The sequence below is a fragment of the Equus quagga genome, chromosome 2 (genome assembly GCF_021613505.1).
Source record: "Equus quagga isolate Etosha38 chromosome 2, UCLA_HA_Equagga_1.0, whole genome shotgun sequence".
Taxonomy (NCBI): domain Eukaryota; kingdom Metazoa; phylum Chordata; class Mammalia; order Perissodactyla; family Equidae; genus Equus; species Equus quagga.
Genome location: NC_060268.1, coordinates 118,538,632 through 118,559,776, shown reverse-complemented (window position 1 = coordinate 118,559,776; position 21,145 = coordinate 118,538,632). Strand labels below are relative to the sequence as shown.

The 21,145-nt window shown below is 40.6% G+C and overlaps 1 protein-coding gene across 1 annotated transcript; it reads left to right on the top strand.

Annotated features, from left to right (window-relative positions):
* The first annotated feature begins 174 nt into the window (after positions 1–174).
* Positions 175–20,083, top strand: LOC124236256 (cytoplasmic polyadenylated homeobox-like). The gene is made up of 3 exons (XM_046655107.1): positions 175–548; positions 15,010–15,206; positions 17,781–20,083. The coding sequence occupies exons 1-3, from the start codon at positions 515–517 to the stop codon at positions 18,669–18,671; spliced, it is 1,122 nt and encodes a 373-aa protein (XP_046511063.1). The 5' UTR covers positions 175–514; the 3' UTR covers positions 18,672–20,083.
* The last annotated feature ends 1,062 nt before the right edge of the window (positions 20,084–21,145 follow it).

Sequence of the window (21,145 nt, the reverse complement as noted above, 5' to 3'; positions counted from 1 at the left end):
TCGGAACCTTGGGGAGCGAATCTTGCAGAGCTCTGGTCTGGTGCCCTGGTCATCTTGCAGGGGAGACCCCTGTCTCAGTGTCACTTTCCTGGGTTTAAGAAAAAGATGTTGGAATAGATGGTGCTTTCCGCCTCTAATAACCATGAGTCTAATTTTTGAACTTCAGCTCTGCCATGCTCGGTGAGAAATCATGCCATGCTTCTTCATTAGTGAAGTATCGAACCCTAGGGCACAGCAGTTATGAACAGGGGCTGTGGGATAGACACCCGGGTTAAGTCCTGGCTCTGCCATTAACTTTTTTTCTGTGCCTTGATTTCTCTACCCCGGGGCTTTGGGTCGATTAAATGAGTTATGCGTGTATTACACTCACAAAAGTGTTTGGCCCCTAGTGCTTTATAAGTTTTGGTTATTATTAATATTACTGAGCCTTCGACGTGTGTGCCGAGCCTGTGCTAAGCACTGTGTCATCAGTGCGCAGTGGGAGACATATCAGACAAGCGTGTTCTCAGACTTCATGAGAGGAAGACCATTTCGCCGGGACCTTAAAAGTGAGTGAAAACAATAGCTCATATTTATTGAGTGCTTACTACGTTCAAGACATTGTTTAAAGTACTGTTAAACAACTCTATGCAGTAGACTATTGTCCTTCATTTGAAAGAAGAGGAGACAGCACAGAGAGGTGCCTAAAGTCCTGCAAGTGGGTAGGAATATTGGAAGCCAGTGGTAGCCGAATGCTCTGGTCCTCTTAAGGACCATGCTATATGAGGTGTGGCACATTTCCAGAACTTCTTCAGTTGACATGGAAACAGCTAAGGTTCTGTTTCCTTGTTTTTTACATGAGTGTATTCGGTTATGTCTTAATGAATTCCAGAATATGTGACAAAATCCTTTTCCCAGGTAAACCACAGTGCCTGTCACTATCAGGGTTACCAGTGCTAAACAGCTTGTCTTAGTCGTAATCTTTCTTCATCATATCACCCTCTTGATTCTCCCTCTCTGAATACCTGTTTTCTCAGCTTTCCTTTTACCTGTCCCCTAGATACAGGTTTTCCCTATTGTCTTCTCTCTGTGTTTATAGTATCTTTGAGATTCAATTTCACCTCCATCTGGATAACTTTAAAACAATCTCTCCAGCCTTAGCCTCTCTCAGTTTCCTGCTGGTAACTTTCACTAAGTATCGCACCACACCTCAAAGACAAGTCCACTGTTGTTATCCACCAAGTCAGTCCTCACCAAGGCTCCCCTATTTATTTTAATAGCATCTTCCTTCTTCCAGGTACCCAGATTCCCCCCTTGGGCTGCCCTCATATCTAGTCTGCTGTCAAGTGTTCTATTGATTAACATGATATCTCATCCTCTGAATTAAACTGTGGTTTAATTTCTGTTGCCTCCCTGGGTCATTCCCTCCTACGTTCTACCACTTCAACAACCCACATGCAATCCGTTTATCGAATTTGTCCTACAAATGACAGGGTAACTCTCCTCAAGTACACTGCTGATTAAGCCTTTAACAAAACTTTTCAAGAATTTCTCTAATTTTAGACTATTTTTCAGTATTTCTCTTTTATGGTTAGGCTGTCATGCACATATAAGGAATTCAGAAGGTACCAGAAGATCTTTACTCAGATATGAGTAGTTTATGTCAATCCACAAGGAACTCACAATCAACTGGAAATTCGGAGGGGTTTCCTCTCTTCTACCTAAGTTACCCTCTCCACACGTGTCAGAGGTGGCTAAATTCTTTTGTTTTCTTTTTAAAGATTGGCACCTGAGCTAACATCTGTTGCCAGTCTTCATTTTTTTCCTCCCCAAAGTTCTCCCAGTACATAGTTGTATATTCTTGTTGTGGGTGCTTCTGGTTCTGCTGTGTGGGATGCTGCCTCAGCATGGCTTGATGAGCGGTGCTAGGTCCATACCCAGGATCTGAACTGTTGAAACCCTGGGCCATCGAAGTGGAGCACATGAACTTAACCACTCAGCCATGGGGCTGGCCCCCCAACTAAATTCTGTATCCTATATTGCCATCCCCTCTGGGTTGGCAAAGAAATCTCTTACCCTTTTACACTTTATCTCTTTCTTTCCCCTCTGGATGGATTAATGACCTAAACATTGAAAACAATGAAGAAAATATGGGAGAAGAGTTTTACAACCTTTGAGAGAGGGGAAAGAAACTCTTTAGCAAGATATGAAAATGCAAAGCCATAGAGGGCAAGATAAAAAATTTAACTGCATCTAAATTAAAAACTTTGTTCTTATGAAAGGCACCATAAGTAACATTGAAGGACCTGGAAGAAGAAATTCTTCAATGTATATAATAGGCAAATGAGTGAAGGATATGAATTGGACATCTGTTAAAGAGAAGACTTGAATGGCCAAGAAACATGAAAAGACGTTCAACCTTAATGATAATTTGGGATGTGCAAAATAAAGCAAAAAAAGATAGTTTTTTCCTATAAGCTTGGTCTACCAGGTATTGAGACACACTATAAAGAGCTATAATAATTAAAAACATTTGATATTTGATATGTAAATCAAATAAATCAGTGGAAAATGATACTCCAGAGATCTGACATATACACAAGCATTTATGATAAAGGTAGCATTTCAAATTAAGGAAGAAAGAATGAACTATTCATTAAATTATTTTATGATGATTCGTTATCTATTTGGGAAAAAATATTTTAAACTCTACCCTCCCCCAACACAAGTATACCAATAATGCAGTATCATGACGTCCAGAGATAATAGTACCCCTAGGGGATTTCTGATGAGATGGCTGTAGTGTAGGATGGGCATGTGCTAATATAGCAACCCAGTTTTCCAGGATCATGGGGGAGTGAGGAAGGGAGAGCAATCTAAACAAATTTATGGGAATTTGGATACAGCATTGTGTCCAGAGAATTAAGAGCAATTTGTTGTTGCAAGAAGGAACAATGTGGGAACATTGTGAGTTGAGTGAAGGGAGTTGAGGCTCACAAGGTGGGTAGGGTCCTGATCATGAATGTCATTAGGTATCAAACTAAGTAGTTTTGATTTGATCCCTTAGCCAAGGTAAGTCAGTAAAAACTTTTTTTTTTTTTTTTTTTGCTCAAGGAAGATTAGCCCTGAGTTAACATCTGTGCCAGTCTTCCTCTATTTTGTATGTGGGTTGCCGCCACAGCATGCCTGACAAGTGGTGTAGGTCTGCACTGGGGATCCTGCGAATCTGGCATGCAGAAGTGTAGCATAGTGAACTTAATCACTACGCCATGGGGCTTGCCCCCCAATTTTATTTTTTTTAATCAGTGAGGGGAAAATGTCTGGTGTACGTTGGATGGAGTTAAATTGGAATCAGGGAAACTAGGAAAGATGAAAGGTTGACAAAGTATAATGTGAATGGAGAAAAGGTTATGTCATTCACTCAAATATTCAGTCAGTCCTTCTGAGGACTCATTTAGTGTCAGGTGCAGTGCTAGGTCCTGGAGATACAGCTGTGAATAAGACAAATACAGTCCAGGCTTCAGGTTGGGTACAGTGTAGTTCTGATGACAGGCAAATCAATAGGGATTTACTAGAGGCAGCATAACTTAATATTTTAATACAACTGACCATTTGACCTTAAGGTATGAGATCCTACATTCATGGGTTGCAAACAGAAATGTCCTCAGGGCATTAAATTAACAAATGAATGAAAGGGATAGGGATGATCCAATTTGGTGTGGTGAAACTCTGGGGAAACCAAGGTGGGTTTGTCCTGCCTAAAAATCTTCAAATTCAAATAATGATGATGGTTGATGATGACGATGATGATAATCAGATTTTGTGCAGGATTTTGGCCTATAGGACACTGATTTATTATGTGTATTTGGGAAATGGTTAGTTTAGAAGTGGCATAAAGTAAATCTTCAATAAATGTTAGCTGTTGTTCTTACTATTGTTTATACTTCCATGAACTGAGTGCTGTGATATGGGAGGAGGAGGCAAGCAAATGGATAAAATTCAGTTTGAGAAAATACAATTCATTGAATGGGCAATTTACATAAAATCATCTCAACAAAACCCAAAGTGCTCAAAGCGAATTTGAATTGTCAGTTTGCCAAATTCACCAGATTTATGGAGTGTAGCTTTAATACTTCAATAGGTATGTTATATAGCTTTGTCAGGCATGTTTACTTTTGGTCATGGAGTAACTTTTCTGTTTATATTGATATTTTGTGAATCTTTTAACATGTCATTTCCTGTTTTGTTGAACTTTGGAATTTTTAAGGATTTCTGAGCCAAGTTTTCAGATAGCGTATTGTACTAGTTAGGATTACATATGGCTTTAGACTTTTATTTTCCTCCCACAAATCCAGGTGTTGACTTCTAGGGCTAGTTTTGATACTGGCCCTGATATCAGTTTCCCCTACATTAAACCAAGCATATATGGGGTTAAAAGCAAAGCACTTATTCCCTGCTTACTCCCTGGCTTCCTGGCACCAGAATCCGCCATCACTGATTGAGGCAGACAACCAAGGACAGCCACCTGCATTCCTTATCATCTCTTTCTCCTCCCTGCAAACAGCTTCCTGAGGCTGAATGCAGGCTGGTGAGAAAGCTCCAACCAGCAAGGCCACTGACTCCCCCCACCCACAAGCGGACACATTCCTTGCAACCTTTAAAAACCCCTTGCCTCTGATCTTTTGGAGCAATGAGATGAAACAAGATGAATTTGAGGGCTCAGTCTCAACTCCCAGCTTGACGTCACCCAAAATAGAATCCTTTCCTTGCCATAAGCCTGGCATTCCAGTTTTTATTTGTCCCCTCTTGTGTGGTGGGTAAAGAACCTATGTTTGTAGCCAGTAACAGTTTGGGGGGCCCCATAGAGCCTGTAGGGGGTTAGGGAGAATTCCACCATACCCATTTCCCTCTGGTTCTTATGGCTGGTCAAAAAATTTAAAAGGCAGGGGGCCGGCCCCCTGTCCAAGTGGTTAAGTTTGTGTGCTCTGTTGGGGTGGCCCAGGGTTTTCTGGTTCAGATCCTAGATGTGGACGTGGCACTGCTCATAAAGCCATGCTGAGGTGGCGTCCCACATGCCACAACTAGAAAGACCCACAACTAGAAGTATACAACTATGTACCAGGGGGCTTTGGGGAGAAAAAGGAAAAATAAAATCTTTTAAAAAAACATTAAAAAGGCAGGTTAGCAGGAGGAAGTAAAACAAAGTTTAATAACGTGTACATGGGAGAAACCCAGGAAAACTGAACAACTTGCCAGAATGGCCAAAGGTGTCACCTTAAATATCATCTTCAGCTAAAGGCAAAGGAGGATGTTGGGGGTATCCGTTTGGGACTTCAAAGGGGAGGAAGACAATTCACATGGAAATGGAAAGCAAATGTTTGTTAGACATCTGTTTGCTGGGCCCCCTATAGAGAATGTGGCCCAAGAGACAGAATTTTGATAAGATGAGCTTATTGGTGCCTTTCTTATCACACCTATTTTCCGTTATACTATAGTTATCTCATGGTATTAGCTGCTTCCTGGATCAGGCCTTCTATGTTAAATCCTTTTAGGCAGTTTAGGGGAAGGTGAAATGTTCTTCCTGAGTCTTCTGAATCTTTATTGTCTTCAGCTCAAAATAATCTGCATAACAGAGTGGCATATGCTGGGGCAGCCTGCTTTGAACCCCATCAGGACATTTGGCCTGTTCTCAGTTTACTTCCACTAGGCTTGTGGCCTTGTGGTTAACCCTCCCAGTCATCCTTAAGCCTGTGTGAATAATTTTACTCTTCCTCTTGGAATACTGTAGCACATTGCATACAGTTTGACAGAGATCAACTTCTCCTCATGAATAACCAACATTTCAGCATAGGGTAAGGGATGGAAGGAAGTGAAACTACTGTTGCCTGAAATAAAGAGTCTAGGTGATATTAGAGAAGGAGTTTATTCAATAATCAGCATGAGGAGTTCAGACCCCAGGAAAACAGTTCAAGAGAGTGCTCTGATGGAACTGCTCTGAGGGGTATGAGATTAAGTGCAGTTTATGTCTCTTTCACAAACAGTGTACATGCAGGGAAGAGGAAAAAAACCCCTTACAACTAGAGTTCACGTATCTTAACAAAAGGGATAGAGCACATCGCAGCTTTTCTCTAGATTATATAACAAAGGTAACGTAAACAAGAATTTCTTGATTATATATCAAACAAGTTCAGAGATACTGACATTATCTATGTGGGGAGGGAGGCAAGGACCAGGGTCATTAATTATTCCCTCAATCTCTAAGATGCAGCTGGGAGATGTGAGAGTGAGGTACCCCTTTCTCTTTTCCTGTTGTGGATCTCTCCAGCTGGCATCTTCAGTCATGAGGTGTGGGGTTGCAAGGTCATTTTAACACAGGCTGAAGATGGCCTGCACAGCTGTTTCACAGTGCAGCACAGACGTTATTGTACTGACTTAAAGCCCATGAAATTTGCTTGCTAGATTTACCTATTATACTACGGAGAGAGGTCCCAAAAATCTGTCCACAATGCTGAATAATTTCCCTTTGAGCATGTACATTGAAAAACAAAAAGAAAAGTATCACTTAAAGGTGAAGCCAAAGGCTTTGTTTAAATAAAAACAATGAAAAAATGACCCAAACTTTGGTATAACAAACACATTATTGCTAATCGCTAAATAGAACAATTGTGGCACACAGGAGGGGCTCAGAAATATTTATTTAATAAGTGAATGAATGAAATATTCTGTTTCCAACATCTGTGTAGAAGGCAAATGTTATATTTTTGCAGTAGGCAAACTGAGGACTAACCACATTTTTGTGCATTTATGGTTTAAATTTTAACAGCACAAAAACAATGGGGAAAATGAATTAAAAATTCACTGGATGCAAAAAGTAGAGGAAACATCCCCAAATTCTGCAGGCAGGGAAAAACCCAGAGGAAAACACTTAAGGAAAACAAAATTACAGAGCACCAAATTCTTAAATCACTTGTTGTTATTGCTGCCTTTTTCTTTTTAACCAGATGATTATTTTAATCAAATTGCCATGTTGATCAACTTGCTTTTGGTTAAAGTATTTTCTTCTAATGTCACCTGGGACTTTTCTTTGCAGCACCTGAAGCAGATTGTCGACGAAAATAATCCATAACCAATCTATAAATGAAAATTTGGGTGAGTTTATTCTGAGCTTAAATCTGAGGATTATAACCCGGGAGAGTCTTTCCACAAAGGAACAGATCACTCCAAAGAGTTGGGGGGGTATACAGGGTCATTATATACCCTCAAAGAGAATGTTTCACATATGATTGGAATGTCCCTTTTACAATAGTCGCGAGACTGCTCTGTCGGCACAGCGATTGATGGAAATAGCAGGTAGGTCTTCTGTCTCGGTGAACACAGCAGGTGGCAGTCTGTTGTCTCCAGCTGGGTGGTCACAGGTGAGCTGGGAGGTGAGTGCAGCAATCAGTTCCTAGCCTAAGGAAAAATGCTAATGTGGGGGGAAGTTGCATCTTTATCTCAAGGGCCTTTGTTCTGGCCATAGGAAATGTCTAAGCAGATATGCAATGCATGCTCAATAGCCAGTCAGGCCCTTTTGGAGGAAAAAAAGAAGTCAGGGTGAATTAGGTTTATACCAAATGGCTTCCTCATATACTCCAATATATCCTATTGCTTGCCATTTTTATTTGTCAAGATGTACAGGCCAGGAGGGCGGAGAGTATCTCAGTACCTGGAAGTGGCCTAGCCTGTTGGAGCTAAGAGTTTGCAGGAAGTCACAGAGTCTCAAAGGCGAGGCTGAAAGGGAAGTAGTGGCCAGGTCATGAAACTCCTTATTAGGCATTCTAGTAAGTTCTGGCTTTTCCTTGCAGGTGACAATTGGGAGTTAAGTACTTCTAAAAGTTCACTCTAATGTTGCTTCTCTGAGAGCAGAGACTGCATTTGTGCTTTTGCACAGCTGTGTCACAGGGCTCAATACACAGGACCTGGTCTATGTTGGGCTCTCACGTTATGAGGTATTTTTAAAAAGCATAAAGGACTCAAGTGGATATTCCTTGAAGCCAAGCTTAATATTGTTGATGCAAATAATCCATAACCAATCTATAAATCAAAATTGGGGTGAGTTTATTATGAGCCAGAATTTGAGGGCCATATAGCCCAGGAGAGTCCTTCCACAAAGGAATGGCGCACTCCACAGAAGTAGGGGTGCACAGAGTGGTTGTGTACCACAGAAAATATGTGTCATATTGATGCGGGGTCGGTGAGCTGAGGAGTCGAAAGAAAGATTTCTTAGACTCTCAAGATCTGGCAGTAGTGCTCTTTTATTTAGAGAATAGTGTGGAATAGCATGGGGACAGGACCCATGGGCAGTCAGAGCTTCTGCTGCCACCGCTTCTGCTGCCCCCGCTGGCATGGGGACAGGACCCATGGGCAGGCAGAGCTGGTGCGTGGGGACAGGACCCACGGGCGGTCAGAGCTCCTGCTGCTGCCCCGAGTTGAGGGTTAGGGCTAATTTTATAAGGCATGGGTACGTGACTTATTTTTACTGGAGAAAAGAAAAGATGATGTAAAAAGTCATTAAATGATTTCAGTGCAGATGGGGTCTGGTTATTGTGCGGTCATATAACTTTAGATACGAATCTGGCCATATAGATCGGCATGTAGGTGAGGATGCCCTGGGCTTCTCTCCCTGGGGCGGTCCTAATTCATACCATAAAAAAAGTCCACTGGGTCGTATAGTTTGGCATGTAGGCCAGGTCACCTTGGGCTTCTCTAGCTGGGGCAGCCTTAATCCACATCAATATGATTGAAATGCCCCTTTTACAATAGTGATGAGATTGCCCTGTCATGACTGGTGGACACAGAAAGTAGCAGGTGTGTTGTCTTGAGCTGGGTGGTGACAAGTGGGTGCAGCAATCAATTCCTAGTCTAGGGAGAGATGCTTATCCTTAAGGAAATGCCAATGCACCAGGAGGTGCATCTTTATCTCAAGGGCATTTTTTCTTGTCTTTGGGACATAGCCGATGCTTAAAGCAGATATACAATGTATGCTCAATGGCCACCTCAGGCCCTTTTGGGAAAAAACAAGGTTAGGCCAAATTAGTTTTGCACCAAATGGCTTCCTCATATACTCCAATATCCTATTGCTTGCCATTTATTTATCAATATAAAGAATCTGAAGTAAGAGAGTTTTCAAGAAAAAAAGGATTGGCCAACGATGTTTGATGCCTTAGGGAGGAAGTTTAACTATACAATTAGGCAATTTAGAGGCTGATTTGTTGACCTTTGTCAGTGACATCTAAATGATGGAATGGGACCAGAGGCAAGACTGACTGGAGTTAGGGAAAGAACCTGAAGCAAGGAAGTGAACGTGTCTGGCAGAATGTATTTTGGAAGCAGCTTGATGGAGGAGGCACAGGGAAGGTCACCACCTAGTGTGAATTCAAGGTACTGAGAGAAAAAATAAAGCCAAGAATAGCTGATTTGAACTTTGAATTACTGGGAAGAAAAAAAAAAGCAGAGAAATCAGTTTAGGTCCAACCTTATCTTGGTTTGCTCTGCTCTCTTAGCCTCCAAACTCCTCCAACACTTCCAGCTCCCAAAATATTCCCCTCAACTACCTCAGAGCACCTGGTACTGCCCAAATGCACTGGCTTGGCTATCAGTGCCTCTGACCCCAAGCAGACAGCAGAGGACCCATCTACAGTCATAACTCATTAACATGACCTCCCATGATTTCATCTGCCCACCAAGTCTCTTCCTTGTGCTTTATCTTCATTTGTTGGTAAGGTGTGATCTATGTTGAAATCAAGTCAGAAACACGGGCTTTCCCTCTGCCTGCACCTCTGCCATTAACATGCCTAATTAAACCTTACTTCCACCTGCTTTATGTTCTTCTAGGCATTTTCCTCTTCGTAGAGTTTGACCTCAGGCAATTTAGCTCATCTCTCTGGGCTTCAGTGTCCTCATATGTATCACAGGTATGAGTAATATATATCCACGTAGGGCTATTACAAGACTTAAGTAATATAATGTGTGAGAGATCAATTCTTTGGGTTTGTCACATAAATTTGTAGCAATTTTTTTAAATAGAAAGGGGCACATGTGGATCCCTCTGAATTCAGATGAATTAATATGAAAGAACTGTCAAGCATGTGTTATGTTTTTCAGACCTGGAGTATATAAAAACCTTCTCCCACACATTTGGGAAGGTAAAAAGTCCTAGAATTGTGAAGAAAACTCCAATGGCCTGCAGTTTCCTCATCTGTAAAATGGAGGGTTTGGTTATCTCAAGGACTGTTTCAAGGATAAGATGAATTAGCAAATGATCTAATGTCTATAATCCTTATTCAATATTAGTCTCTGGTCTCTTCTGCTCCCAATCTCAGTATTCTGTAGTCGAATGATATATCAAGCAATGTGGATCCTCTGTGAGCCTGACAAGCCTTCCATACTCACACATCCTGCAGTCTATAACATAATAGGATGGTAGTGACAAGCATGAGGTCAGAGATCAGACTGTCTGGGTCAGAGGCTTCCTCTATAGTCTAAATCTCTCTGTCCCTGGTGTCCTCTAAGTCTAAGTGGGGGTAAAATAGTGCCTACTTTGTCAGGGTATTACAAAGATAAATAAGAAAATTGGATTCAGTTGGTGCTCAATGAATGGAAGCCAGGTTTTGAAGAGGTGGATTAGGTAAGGTGATCCAAGGGTGTATCTGGGGTGGAGCCCCACCTAGGGTGGAGCCATGTCTAGGGCTGTGTCTAAGGTGTGTCTAGGGTGGGCACCTCAGGGGTATATTATTGCTGCTCCAGTGCTCATCACTTTGTCACTCCAAAAGACCCTGGACTAGAGATTCAACATGTCTTCCAACGGTGAGTTTCTTTGGTGGGAGGCAGCCTACCTGTTGTACTAGTGCTTTCCGAGGGATTGAGCTTTCATTTTTTAAAAGTGCAGGTTTATAGGCTGAGGACAGCTCATGTCACTGATGTAATTGTCTGTGGTTGCCGAACAGTGGAATTGGGTGCTAGGACTTTCTGAGAGGCTCAGGTATTTGAAAATGAAGTTTTGATTACATTAAAAGGGATATCTTGTCAATTGTATCTCAATAAAACTGGAATAAAAAAGAGAAATGAGAACAAACCTAAATAAATATCCAACAATATGGAACTCATTATAAAAAATATTTCTTATATTTTAGAGATATATATTGAAGTAGTTTTGGGTGAAACAGTATGTCTGGGATTCACTTCAGAGTAATGGGGAGGGGTGTCAAGGAGGTGAGTGGATGAAATAAGACTGGCTATGTAGTGCCATTTATTTGAGTCTGTGATAGGATCATCAGGTTCATTCCTCTCTTCTCTCTTACTTTTCATGCATGTTTAAAAGTTAACAGGGTAAAAAGTTAAAAAAAACCTTCCCAAACCTAAAGAGCTATCCTGGAAGAATTGCTGAAGTGGTCCTGGGATTTTTTTCCCCCCTGGTTCCCAAATGATTTGATATTCTGTGCAATTCAAAATAACTTGGAACTTTCCAAGCTTGGGGTATGAAAGAGACTTGACACTCTTGTTCTTTGAGAAGGTAGATATCACAAAATATCAGTGTTCTGGCTTTGATTTTTTTTTTTAGAAGAACCTTAACTGAGGAGAGAAGGCTCTGTGGTCTGCTCCAACTGTGTCTTATATCTTTTGGTGTTGTGCTCAATGAATAATATGTGACTCATTTGTCAGAGGCTCCTGAACTATGTATGGTGGACCCAGGAGTCCACTGCTCCCATCACCATCTCTGTCTCGAGGCAAAAATCTGCAACAGAGAGACTCCAAAGCAATGATGGCTCAATCACAGTGCCTGTAGGATGTGAAGTCCTCCAAGCAAGTGCTTTGGGAATGGCTTTCAGTCTTTCACCACTGAGTATTATATTTGCTGTGGGTCTTTCAAAAATGGCTTTTATTATGTTGAGGTACTTTCTTTCTGTTCCTAGTTTGTTGAGTGTTTTTATCCTGAATGGGTGTTGAAAATTGTCAAGTGCTTTTTCTGCATCAATTAAGATGATAATATGGTTTTTGTGCTTTTTGTTAATATGGTATGTTACATTGAAATTTTTGTATGTTAAACCATCCTTGCATTTCAGGTATAAATCCCACTTGGTCATGATGTATAAACACTTTAATGTGCTGTTGAATTTGGTTTGCTAGTATTTTGTTAAGGATTTTTGTATCAATATTTATCAGAGATATTGTTCTGTAGTTTTCTTATGATATTTTTGTCTACCTTTGTTATCAGGATAATGGAGGGTAAAACTCATAAAATGAGTTTGGAAGTATTCTCTTCTCTTCAATGTTTTGGAAGTATTTGAGAAGGATTGGCATTAATTTTTCTCAAAATGTTTGGTAGAATTCTCCAGTGAAGCCATCTTGTCCTAGGCTTTTCTTTACTGGGAGGTTTTTGATTACTGAGTCAGTCTTGTTATTAGTCTGTTCAGATTTTCTTTTTCTGCATGATTTAGTCTTGGTAGATTGAGTGTTTCCAGAAATTTTTCCATTTCTTCTAGGTTATCAAATATGTTGGTATACAGTTGTTATGAAACACAAATGCAGGTTCATTTACCTGATGCATTGTAGGCACAATAAGTGAAATGTCAGGCTTGTGGCAAGGAAAGAGGTTTACTATTGAAAGGCAGTCAGACAAGGACATGGGAGTTAGAACTCAGATTCACCTCCTTAAAGGGAAAAAGGGAGGGGTTTTTATCTGGGGTTTTAGGTAGGAAAGGGAGAGCATGTGCTGGAGTGTTAAGTAGGGGTAGCGGGAGCATAATGCATTGCTGGTTGGTACCTTCTCATCAGCCTGCATTTGGCCTTGAAGACTGAATTTCTTTTCTCTTGACTGGACTTTTCTGTTTAGTTTTCATCTTCAGCCTACATTTGGCCTTATGAAGCTGAATCTTGACATCTGGGTCTTGAGTTCCTGGGAAAGACAGCTCCTTCCTTTACTAAGGAGGGACATCAAAATCTGGTTAGTTTTAAACAATAGTTGATTATGCAAAGCTGGAGTTAGCAAAGCTTATCTCAAAGTTTTCTGCTCTAGGGGAGATTTTTTAACTTTTTCATTCTTGGTTTCACAATTGTTCGTAGTATTCTCTTGTACTCATTTTTATTTCCATGGTATTAGGTGTGATGCTCCCATTTCTGATTTTTATTTGAATCTTTCTTAGTTAATGTAGACAAGGATCTATCTATTTTGTTGATCCTTTAGAAAAACCAACTGCTAGTTTTGTTGATCTTTTCAGTTTTTTTCTATTCTCTACTTTTTAAAAAAATTTTATTTTTCCTTTTTCTCCCCAAAGCCCCCCAGTACATAGTTGTGTATTTTTAGTTGTGGGTCCTTCTAGTTGTGGCATGTGGGATGCCACCTCAGCATGGCCTGACAAGTGGTGCCATGTCCACCCCCAGGATCTGAACTGGCAAAACCCTGGGCTGCCAAAGCAGAGCACTCAAACTTAACCACTTGGGACATGGGGCCGGCCCCTTTATTCTCCATGTTTAAAAATCTTTAATCTTTATTATATCCTTCTGTCTTCTATTTGGATTTAGTTTGTTCTTTTTCTAATCCCTTGAGGTCTAAGGTTAGGTTGTTGATTTGATATATTTTTTAACGTACTCACTTACAGCTAAAAAATTCTCTCTTAGCACTGCTTTCACTGCATCCCATAAGTTTTGGTGTTATGTTTTTTATTTTCACTTGTCATAAGGTATTTTCTAATTTCCATGGTGACTTGTTTGACCCATTGATTGTTCTAGGGTATGTTGATTGATTTCTACAGATGGGTAGATTTTCAGCTTCCTTTTGGCTATTAATTTCTAATTTCATTCCACTGTAATTGGAAATATACTTTGTGTGATTTCAATATTGAATTTTTTAAGACTGCTTTTGTGGCCTAATGTATGGTCTCTTCTAGAAAATGTTTCATGTGCACTTGAGAAGAATGTATATTCTGCATTTAGGTGGGGTGTTCTGTATATGTCTGGTATGTCTAATTAGTCTATACTTTTGTTCAAGTCCTCTATTTCCTTATTGATCTTCTGTTTGGTTGTTTTATCCATCATAGAAAGTGGGGCATTGATGTTCCTACTATTATTATGTTGTTCACTATTTCTACCTTCAATTTTGTTAATGTTGGCTTCATATATTTGAGAGGTCTGAGGTTTGGTCTGTCATACTTAAAATTATTGTATCTCTTTGGTAAATTGATCCTTTTGTCATTATATAATGTCTTAGTCTCATAACAGTTGTGACTTGAAGTATATTTTGCCTGATGTTAGTATAGCCACCTGTGCTTTCTTTTGGTTACTATTTGCATGGGATGTCTTCTTCCATCTTTTCACGCTTTGGCCTATATGTGTCCTTAGGTCCAAAATGAGTCTCTCATAGACAGTGTATAGTTAAACCTTGTTTTTTTGTTTTGTTCTTGTTTTTACCATTCATGTAACCTCACTACAAAACCTTCCTACTGTTTTCAAGTGTCCTTTGATTGCTGTGTTGAAGGATATGTGCATTTTCAGTTTGATTGTATATAATAAAATTACTTCCAAGGTGGTTCTAAGAATTTATACTTATACCAACCCTGCTTCTGATTTCCTCTTTTCTTTAATCTTTATCCGTCTTCCCCACTCTAGTCCCGTACATTTAAGTTGGTTAGCAGATGGTGTGAGCTGGTTTATTTGTATTTCTTCAATTACTAATGAGGCTGAGCATTTTCTCATCAGCCTTTTCTTTTATAATGTGTGACTTCTTATTAAACTAAAGAAATCCTTCCCTACCCTTGTTGCTAGTGCTGTTGAGTTGATTCCCTACCTTAGAGGTCATAAATCTCATTTTCTCCTCATAATTTTAAAGATAGGCCTTTAACCTATTAGTAATCTTGTTATTGTAAATAGGTGTGAGGTGGGGTTCCACTTTTTAAAAATCTTTTATGAATGGTTAGTCAGTGAACAGTCTTTTCTTTTTCTAGATACTGTCATTATTCCTCAATGCATTTCCCTTTCCATTTATATATTTTTCAGGATCTCCAGTCGAAGAAGATGGTCATAAGGAAGTTAAAGGAACAAAATGGAGAGGAGGAAAGGGAAAACAACGACATAAATTTACTACGGATGAATTGTATATTCTTAATCAGACATTTGAAGAGACTCCTTACCCTGATTTTACCACTCGAAAAGAACTGGCCAAACAACTGCGTTGTCAAGTATATATAATTGATGTAAATGAAATATTCAAAGCTTTGCATTCATATATCTTTTATTGACAAATATAAAATGTAAAGAATTCTGAAAAAGTTTCATAGTATTTCATCACACAGAACAAAGTGTTGACATCTGGTCACTTTTCTTATTTATGTCAGTGTGGGCATGAATATGTTATGTATGTGTTTTATGGAAAATAGACTATTGTGGATCAAGTTTGGAAGCAGAGACCAGTTAAGATTCTGTTGTAATTATCTAGGATAAGGACAATGATGGTTTGGATTAGGTTGCTGACTGTAGAAGTATAAAGAACTATTATTATTATTATTACTTTTGAGGAAGATTAGCCTTGAGCTAACATCTGCCACTAATCCTCCTCTTTTTGCTGAGGAAGATTGACCCTGAGCTAACATCGGTGCCCATCTTCCTCTACTTTATATGTGGGACGCCTGCCACAGCATGGCTTGACAAGCAGTGCATAGGTCCGCACCCAGGATCTGAACCACTGGATCCCAGGCCAACAAAGCAGAATGTGTGGATTTAACTGCTGCACCACTGGGCTGGCACCTAGAGAACTATTATTTTGAAGGTAGAGCCAATAGTTTGCTGAGAGGTCTTTGCATCTTCTCACTGTATATCCAATAAAGAGGGATCCAAAATTTTGGCCTAAGCAAGTGGAAGATTAGAGTTGCCTTTAAGATAGGGAGGCCTGGAATAGAGTGGTTTTATGCTAGAGGCATTAGGAGCTTCACTTTGGACATAATAAGTTCAGTATGCCAATTAAACCTCCAAGTGGAAATAGTAAGTAAATAGTTGGATATCCAAGTCTGAAGTGCAAGAGAAAGGACTTGGCTCAATAGTGTCCCATCACTTGGCACAATACATCACAGCTATAGCAGGTGCTTCATAACCATTTGTTGTGTGAACCAAATTTTGTCCAGGGAATCTCTCATATGATTGTTTTTAGAAATGATTGATAATAGCTCCATGAAATTTTATTAGAGCTGTACTTTTTGTGCCATACACACAATTAGGAAGATTTTCTTATTTCTCTTTGTCCTGTAATTGTCCATAGATCTTTGAATTTATTGGTTGTTTGACAATAGGAGGAAATTATCTTGGTGGAAATAAGAAAGGGAATGCAAGAGTAGCTTTGGAGGATAAAAGTATAGGCAAATACTATGTAAGTAATTATGTCATCATATTATAAGAGTTTCATGAGTTGGAAACATTTCAAGAAAAATACAAGTTAATGATTTCATATAACTAAGTAGAAACTCTAAAAAAGGTAACAGCCAGGAAACAATAGAGACTGGTCAAATACTTAAAACATTTTTATACTGTATTTTCTTTACATTTCTGGATTCATGACCACTGGGTTTCTCAAGTTCAAACTGTTTTTTTAGTCTTTTTTTTTAATCCTCCAAACATGTCACAGGGATAGTTTTATAACATGAAGTTCACAGATATGGCCATTCAAATTGCCTTGCACTGAATTGAGCTGCATGTGCTTAGAGAGAGTGTCCATGATGTGATCAGGAAGCAAACACAGTTGGGGGAGGATCAGGGCAGGCTGTTAGACTAGGGAAAGTGAGCACTTGTTTTCTGGTTGGGTCTGCGTGAAATCGACATTCGAACTGGCCCTATAATCTCTGACAAATTGACTCTTGTAACTCAGCTTTCTGTAAAATTATCTATGTTGTGGAGTTGTGAGGAAAAAATGAGAAAGTGTGTTTGGAGGTGTCAGGGTCACTGTGCGCAGTCAGAATTTTGCTTTAAACAATCATCATGAGGGGATCAGAGATCCGTTTAGCTTTAGTAATACTAATGGCCTAAAGCTATTCTGAACTTGGAGCCAGAGGGCAGTTCCAGGAGTGAGCAGATGGCAAAAGGCCCCCAGGTACTGTTGCTTAGGCTGCATGACTCTAACTGTCTACAGCAACCCTGGCTTATTAGGATGGATTGTCTACAAAAGCATTTTATCATTTCCAGCTCACCCAATGTCCTGGGGATTATGGGTTGGCATGTATAATTATCCTCATTTTAGGGAGGATGAACAATGGAGACTAGAGGTGTTAAAATGAAATGCTTAGAGACACGTATAAAATACAGTAAAGTTATGACTTAAACTCTTGCTTATGTATAACGTTTGAAAACAATGAATTTCAGAACATGATTTAGAATACATTGAGCCATGAATTCATTCTTATGCAGCAGCTTGAGTAAATTAACATTGTGGGAGAAATTCAGTGTATTTAGGAAACAGCTGGGAGTAGGTTCTGTCTAAACACAGGATTGCAAACAGATTAGGGGCAGATTTTGAAAGGCTTAGGTTTGAATGTACAGAAGGGCCAGTGCAGACTTTGAAGGTGGTTGGAGTTTTGGAATTGTGTACTGTATGACTTCCATAATCACACGTGTAGCCCCAGGGAAGATTGCCTTTATTTTTGAGTACAAGGTCAGGAGGAAAGTCAGTGATAATGCTGAGACTAGGCTTAACTACAAAATTCTCTCCTACATTATGGAAATATACTGAGGAATATAACCAGATAAGTCAATTTGATAAAACACTACTCTTTTTTTCTCTTTAGAACTGGTTCCAGAATAAAAGAGCCCGACTGCCACCCAGAGAGAGACACAGAATGTTTGCTATTTGGAAACTACATGAATTCCCTGTTCAAGGTCGTTCATGTTTAAGCCTCCAGGATACTCAGGCAGAATCTCCCAACTACACCACTGAGCACAACTTCTCTTCTACTGAGGAGGCTGTACTGGGGAGAGCTAGCTATTCTTCTCTAGAGACACAGGAAATTCCCAGTCAACAGGATGGCCCAGGCGACACTATGGTCCCAGGCATTGTAAAGGAACCAAGCTGTACTTTGGAGTATCAAGGTGATACGAGAAGTAAACTTTGTCCTGCCTATCCATTTTCCAGCTACAAATCAGCACTCTTTTTTCATCCTCCTACATCTTCTGTGCAGTATTTTGAGAGGGATGGGCCTGAGAAAGAAGAAAGCCAGCATGCAAGGCCCATCATTCTGCACCATATTTCTACTGTGCAGGGAGAGAGGCAACAGCAACAGGAGAAGAAGGCCCATTGTCATCACTCACTATTTCAAGGACAGCAGGCTAATGGTTGCAGATGTCCTTTACAGCAGCCTCAACAGCTTCAGGATTATCAAGAGAATCTGCTCTTCCAGGCTCAGTATCTAATGCACCTGAGTTGTGGGGATTTAGGGCAGCAGGTGCCTTCCCTTCCATCACAAGAGCAGAGGGGGTTTTCTCAAACTAATGGAGAGCCCCTGTGTTCTCAGCTGCAGCATACACCTCTACAAATGGTGGTCAAGTCTCGGCCAATGCCTCTTGGGCAAGGTATGCGTCAAGGAGCTGCCGAGGAATCCCATTCTGAAATGCAGCATCTTTGGGATGAGGGGTCTGCAAAGGTCCACTGCTGGGATCGAGATTGTGGCCACAGGAAATAATAACCATATAACATTCAATAGTAATCCACACAGCAGATCAAGGTGAACACCTCTCCAGAGCCTGAACATAAACACTGTCTTGAGGAAAGCTCCATGAGCTGTTGATCCCTTCTGGTTGGGCAGCAGTGTCCACCAGTGTTTTAGCCCCTGATCATACAGCTTATAGTGCCCTCTAGGGCTGGGCTAGAGGATGGAGCACAAAACCAACAAACACAAACATAGCAAGACAACCAGCAAACAGCAGTTGCCAAATCCAAAGCAATTTGTGCTTCAGAAGAAAGAGGCCCTTGCACAGTACCTGTTTCAGATATTGTCTGCCCCTCAGAGGGGAGATAGCCAACAAGAATCCGAAGGACCCCACTGCAGCAGCCTTTGGATGAGAGCCCTATGAGGCTGCTACTGCAATGTTCCTACACCATGGAGCCACCGGAGTAGCCATATGTCCTGCAGCAGCCTCACTGAAGCCCTACTGTGAGAGACATCCAAACGTCAGCCAGGTCTCCATACATCTAAAAGGCAGTCCCTTTGTTGAGGCCACCCAAGTTTTCCCCACTTAAGGCAAGAACTTCAGTGGAGCTGCAGGCCCAGCTGTTGCCCTTTGAAGAGCCCCAGGAGGATCCTGTGCTGGGTCAGGTGTGCAGCCCCCACCATCCCCCTTACCTGAGAGCTGCTGCCTGGGAACCCAGAGTGTTGTGACCAAGTCTCCTGTGGATGTGCATAAAGCAGATGTCACAAGATCTGAGAGTACCCAGTTGAGCATCTGAATGCTACATTATTTCATATGTACACAATTACCTCATCTGCCAGTGATGGCACCTGTATTTCTATACAATCCTTATTCTATTTTCCTTTTACTGTGTTGGCTGAAAACTGCAGTCATACATTGAATCAGCAGAGTGAGAGGTGACATCGTTGTCAGTATTTCCCAGTTTCATATTTAGTATGTGGCATTTACTATACTGCATATTATCAATTTCTGCAAAAGGAGTCCACTTATTTCTAATTTGTTCAGTTTCTTTATTTCTTCCCTCTCTATGGATTTTGAAGCACTTAAATGTTTTTTCATTGATTGCAATTATATAATTTTTTTTCTCTTGTAACTTGTTCCTGTGGTGATTTAAATAGATTTTTCTTATATCAAAGAATGTCGTGTTTTTGGAATAACCCAACTACGTCATGATGTATCCTTCTTATGTATTTTTGGGTTGTAGTTTCCAATATTTTGATTACAATCATAGCATCTATGTTCACAAAGGAGTGGGCCTCTAATCATTTTCTTTACTAGCACTATCTTTAGGGGTCTGGATCATGTTAAACCAGCCTTGGAATGAATTAGGTTTGCTACCTCTCTCACTATTCTCTAAAATCTTGTGTAAAAACTTATTCCTTCATTAAATGAATTTTCTAGTCAATCCGTCTGAGTCTGATGTTTTCTTTATGGGAAGATTTTTGACTACTAATTCCATATTTTAAATGATCATAGGACAACCATTTCTCCTTGAGTCATTTTTGCCAAGTTGAACTTTTCCAAGAATATGTCCATTTCATCTCTGTTCTCAAATTTATTGCTATAAAGTCATTGGAAATATCCTCTTAACTGATGTGCCTGGAGCATATGTAGTAATGTATATTGCAGTTTACAATTTATATTTGTACTTTTTATTCTTTCTTTCTTTCTTTGGCAGAGGTTTGGAAAGACCCGGCCAGGCCAGCCCAGAGAAGCCTCAGGATGCAGACCTGTGCAGTGGATTACATCTTGTCACCTTGCCCATGAAGGCCTCTGTCAGGTCTGGTCCATTCCCATCAGTTGACAGTCTCCTCCAGGGGAACATCTGTTAAAGCGGAGAGGAATCCTCAGGTGCAAAAAGCCTCCCCTTTGCCTCTGGAGCAGGATTTAGCACCTGGAAAGGGGAGTTGGGATTCACTCACTAGCAGTCTAGGTCAGATCTTAGGCTCTGAAGAAGGTCCAAGTGCTGTTTCTTGCTGGAGAGTTGGGACTCATTCCTTGGCCTGGCCAGTTTGTACTTTGTGCAAGTCAGGAGTCAGGAATTTGTGGCTGGCCCTAAACAAAGGACTTTGTACCCCTGAAGAGTTTCCCAGGGAGTCAGGTGCAGTCCTGTTGCTCCCCAACCAGCTCCAGTGGAGAACCAAGGTTGAAGAAGAAAAGAAGAGTGTCAGGCAACTGGCCAGCTACAGAGGGGAGACTGCTGTGGGGATTCAGATAGTCCCCAGTCACTGAGGGGCCTCTCCTTAAAAGCCTTTATGTGTTCCAGGCAGGCAGGAGCCAAACTGTACCTTTGATACCTCTCTTGGCTGGGGCATGGGTGGAGGTCAGATGGCTGGTAGCTGTATGCAAAGTTTTTGGGTGAAAAGAGTATTAAACCTCTTAAAGTGTGTTATTACTTGTCTCAGATAAGATGTGGTCAAAATGAATTCCTATAGGAAATACCACAGGTATTTTTATCTCCTTACAA